Source organism: Cryptomeria japonica, chromosome 6 (genome assembly GCF_030272615.1).
Source record: "Cryptomeria japonica chromosome 6, Sugi_1.0, whole genome shotgun sequence".
NCBI lineage: Eukaryota > Viridiplantae > Streptophyta > Pinopsida > Cupressales > Cupressaceae > Cryptomeria > Cryptomeria japonica.
In genome coordinates, this window is record NC_081410.1 from 440,167,352 (window position 1) to 440,171,811 (window position 4,460).

Genomic DNA, 4,460 nt, shown 5'->3' on the forward strand with positions numbered 1-4,460 from the left:
TGAAAAACTTCCATTTAAATAGCTAAATTACGGAAAAGTTTTGAAATTTCTCACTTTACCTTATCACTCTTGTTTCTAATCAGGAATAACCTTGGCAATTTGTGAATCATCCATGTTTCCAAATAGGCAATTTGAAGCAAGTAAAGAAGCCTAGGGCCTAAAGAGATGGCGGGCTTCTTGGAAGCACCAAAATTGATTTGAAAGCAAACAAACATCCTTCAACAATCCTACTAATGAAACTTAAAACCCATTTCGAATGAACTTAAGTCGTAATAGACCAAAATTAAAACCCACAAAACACCAATATTCATTTTCACTAAAATATTTACAGCTACAATCATTTATCTACTCAAAAAGTAGCAAGAGAACATTCAATCTCATATAACTCCCAATTCAAGAGATGAGAACCAAAGAATACTACTATTGAATTGAATATTTTAGATATTTAACATAAGGCACAGCATATTTAATCCATCATTTTTTTGTCACAAGAATAAATTAGGACTATATTTCACAAAGAATAATGGAAATGGGTGGAAATATTTCCAAGCAAGGACTGCCGATAACCCCAACCGTAAAAAGCCATTTTTAAAGAATTCTAAAGGTTTCCCCATATGTTAATCATCATAATGTTTACTGTCAGATAGGAAACAAAGAAATACTATCCAGCCATTCTGATATTGGTCAGAACAACGGTTTAAAATATCATGGCTAACTCAACAGTAACCAAAGAAGCACTCACTCCACACCATAGACCAATAAACCATTACTGGATAAATGATGGGAGATATGTAAGAACTAAATATTTAAATATTCAAATACCTATCATGTATAAGAAACAACAAGAAATAAAATAAAATTGCCAAGCTACATAAAGCAGCTGATCGCATTTACTTCCTGAACTTAATGTGGAATTATCATCATAGGGTAATCATTAAAAAAAAACAGCTAGATTAACAAACTTAGATCAAAACTTCAAACCAATTCAAAGCAACTAAAAACGTAAAAGAAAAGCAAGCAAAAAAGTAATAAACAACCAAGAACACTTGGAAGGAAACATCATTTCATAAAGCTTATTAAAGCAGTTTGAATGTTTCTGCGAAAATTTATCAATGTGTAAGATTCGATGAAATGCGCCCGAGGCTTCTGTGTAATGAAATTTAAACATATCAAGCATTTCCACTACAGCAATGCTAAAAAAAATGATGTTAAAAACCCTCCACCTGTGACCCTCAAAAATACTTAAATTGCAAGCTCTAAGTGTTAGAACTGGCAGATGAAAAAAAACTTCCACACAAATGATGTCATTCAAGGATAACGCTGAAAGCTCCTCAGTGGCCCAGTGGGTTGTTGAGACACATTGCGCAAGACCTCCATAGCTTCTGCAACCTTAGATTTCAAGGCCTGTGGAGATTCAAGCAAGTGTAACACCTCAGTGTGATCCATTTCCAAAAGCATACCAGTGACTTTAGGTGCATGATCATGTTCTAATTGATCCACTAACGGATATAAGATTTCTCCAAGCATCTGAGAACAATGGCGCAAGACATCCATAGCTTCTGCAACCTTACATTTCAAGGCCTCTGGAGATTCAAGAAAGTGTAACACCTCAGTCTGATATATTTCCAAAAGCATACCAGTGACTTTAACCACATGATCAGGTACTAATTGTTCCACTAATGAATATAAGCTTTCTCCAAGCATCTGCATATAATTGCGCAAGACCTCCATAGCTTCTGCAACCTTAGATTTCAAAGCCTCTGGAGATTCAAGCAAGTGTAACACCTCAGTCTGATCCGTTTCCAAAAGCATACCAGTGACTTTAGGTGCATGTTCATGTTCTAATTGTTCCACCAATGGATATAAGCAATTTCCAAGCATCTGAGAAACATTGCAGAAAGCCTTCAGCAATTAACGAATATCAGACAGAAAGTAACAATAGGCGAAACAAAAAAACTAATGATAATGCATTACAGCAATTGTATAGAGAATTGGTCCCACAGGATTTGCTTTCAAAAATAATTCAGAAATGAGACACTAAGGAGGAAAGACTGTTCTGATTTTCATTTTGAGCAAATTGCAATTGTGAGGAGGAGACTAAATAGGAGCAATGCAGGAGGTTGTTTCAGTGTGAAAATAACGGGATTAGAGAGTCCATCATCCTTCAGTGGAAGTGCTCACATTCATGACGGGATGATCTACAAATACTTCTCCTCTCCACTGATACTGACAGTTGGCCCCAGGGAATGGGCTCGTCAAATAGGCAACAAATTGGCCATCAACTACAAATTAGATGAAATTAAGGTGGGTACCATGTCAGGGATAATGGCTGAGATATTTGACATGGACAAAGAAGGCAAAAAGGGAAAAATAAAAACAACATGGGCCACCTTCAAAAACTGAGTAAAAAAGGACGACTATGACTCTTTGAATGTGCTCTTCGCAACAAAAGAGGATCTATTCTCTGAGTCAGAGAAGTTAAGGATCTTAGACTATGGTGCTGAGATTTGTTTCTTCCTGCACCAGTACATCTAATGTAATACAGTTAACATATACAGGTAGTACTTACCTATTAAAAAAACAAATCAGAAATATGGTATATACCGTTCGTTTTTGCTCAGGGCTTGCATGTGCAAGAGCTGAAGACAATGTTCCAATAGGCAAGCGTTGTGAAATTACTGGAACACCCCCCATGTAAGAGACAATCACTGGTGGGTATCGCATCTTACGACTCCCTCTACGTATCATCTGACAAAATAAAGAAACTTGATCAAGAATTTAACTTTTTCCACTCGAGCAACATCAGTGGAATTTTCAGCAGAGTTAGAAAGAAAAGTTTGCCATAACTTGTTTTACAGAGAAAACCAGTGTTTACACAATTTGTAAAACAGTTTACCTGTTGCTGAAACTGTGGTTGAAGATGGTGCCACTGTTGCAATGGTGGTCTTCTTGCACCTCGACGCTGGCCTTGTCGAACAATAAAATTCTGCAGCTGTGCGCCTCCTCGCATCATTCCAGGTACAAACTGTTGCTGATAACCATAACCAGAAGGCTGCAACAAATAAAATATCAATCAAGAACCTCTATAAAGTAAATTTGGAGAGATCCAAACAATGATCAAGAAATTAATGATTAGACGCACCATAAAATATAGAATAGTACATTCAACAATTTTGATTTTTAGGTGGACATGAAGCGATTATTTTCATTCCCAAGTTAAAGATTATTGATCTGTATATAATAATAATATTAACATATCATTTACCACCTGTCAATATATATCTACTGAACAAAGAGTAAAGAGCTGAAATAGCCTTCCTTTAACAGATGTCAGAATTTGTTACATAAAAACTCAGAAGGTACTGAAATATAGTCACTCACTACATGTTTAATATAGATGTCCACTAAAAGCTTTCATTTCAGAGAGCTAAAATCTATAACAAATCCACTGTTTATTTCCCAAACACGATCACAGAACAAGAATTTGCAGTTCCAGAGTTATTATCAAAAAGCCCTACGATTTTATAACAAATTCTAATAGATGTTTCCCACTGCAACAATACAGATCAGAGATTCAAACTGATGTAGAATAAGCAGATTTATCTTCAATCAGACCACTTACAATTTCCGCCTTGATGTACCAATTGCGAATCTGATTCGAATCTGTTGATTCACCCTTCCCAGGTTCGATCTTCATATGGAATGGCGCCAGATCTCCTTTCTACTTCCCAATCAGAACAGTAGATTGAATTCACAGTATTATTCCTTCACCTTGGTCTCTGAGATTTTCCTCCCAGCAGACTTAATCGTGAAACAAAGCTTTCGTGATTTAACAAGGAGATGCCTTCCTTGTCACCTCAAGCCTCCTTAAATAGGCGGATCCAAACTAACAAAACAAGTCGGCTCAGGGGAGTAGTTGGGTTGGCCCAAAAACAAATATAATTCGACCAATAAGAAAAATTCTACTAATTAAATTAAAAGTCTAGGTCGGCCTAGGAGGTTGTTATTACATTAAAAAATCCAATAATTCTGTTTATTTCCAATTTCAATTTATTTATTTAAATGAAAATAGAAAAAGAGACTAAAGGTGTTAGCCAATACTATCTGGCCGACCAGCTTCTAATTTAGGTTCATTATGGCCCTCCCATTTCATAATTGTTTGACCTCAAGCAATTTTAGGTTAGGATTTTCAAAAATATCTATTCCTTTCTATGTTGCATCTTCAAGTGATAGTCCTTTCCATTTCACTAAATACTTGGGAATCACCTTGTTCCTTAGTCTCCTCTCCCTCACATTCAACAATGTCTCGAACTCAAGAATTGGTTTGCCTTCGTAGTCACGTGGGGGCAGCTCAGTTGAAGGGGTAATCTATTGTCCAAGGGCCTTCTTATGACATGAAACATAAAAAGTATTGTGAATTCTGCTATTAGCAGGTAGTTCCAACACTAAGCTACCTACCC

General features: G+C 36.3%; 1 protein-coding gene across 1 annotated transcript; it reads right to left on the reverse strand.

Annotated features, from left to right (window-relative positions):
• Positions 1–1,105: 1,105 nt before the first annotated feature.
• LOC131037552 (polyadenylate-binding protein 8) lies at positions 1,106–3,847 on the reverse strand. The gene is made up of 4 exons (XM_057969743.2): positions 3,623–3,847; positions 2,897–3,052; positions 2,605–2,748; positions 1,106–1,881 (listed from the first exon to the last, which is right to left on the reverse strand). The coding sequence occupies exons 1-4, from the start codon at positions 3,695–3,697 to the stop codon at positions 1,309–1,311; spliced, it is 948 nt and encodes a 315-aa protein (XP_057825726.2). The 5' UTR covers positions 3,698–3,847; the 3' UTR covers positions 1,106–1,308.
• Between the last annotated feature and the right edge of the window lie 613 nt (positions 3,848–4,460).

Bases quoted from the DNA above. Each gene is read 5' to 3' on its own strand.
- LOC131037552 (XM_057969743.2), bottom strand. From the start codon at position 3,697: ATGAAGATCGAACCTGGGAAGGGTGAATCAACAGATTCGAATCAGATT. The intron at 3,053-3,622 runs GTAAGTGGTCTG...TATTTGTTGCAG, and splicing joins GGTACATCAAGGCGGAAATT to CCTTCTGGTTATGGTTATCA. The intron at 1,882-2,604 runs GTATATACCATA...AATGTTTCTCAG, and splicing joins GCCCTGAGCAAAAACGAACG to ATGCTTGGAAATTGCTTATA.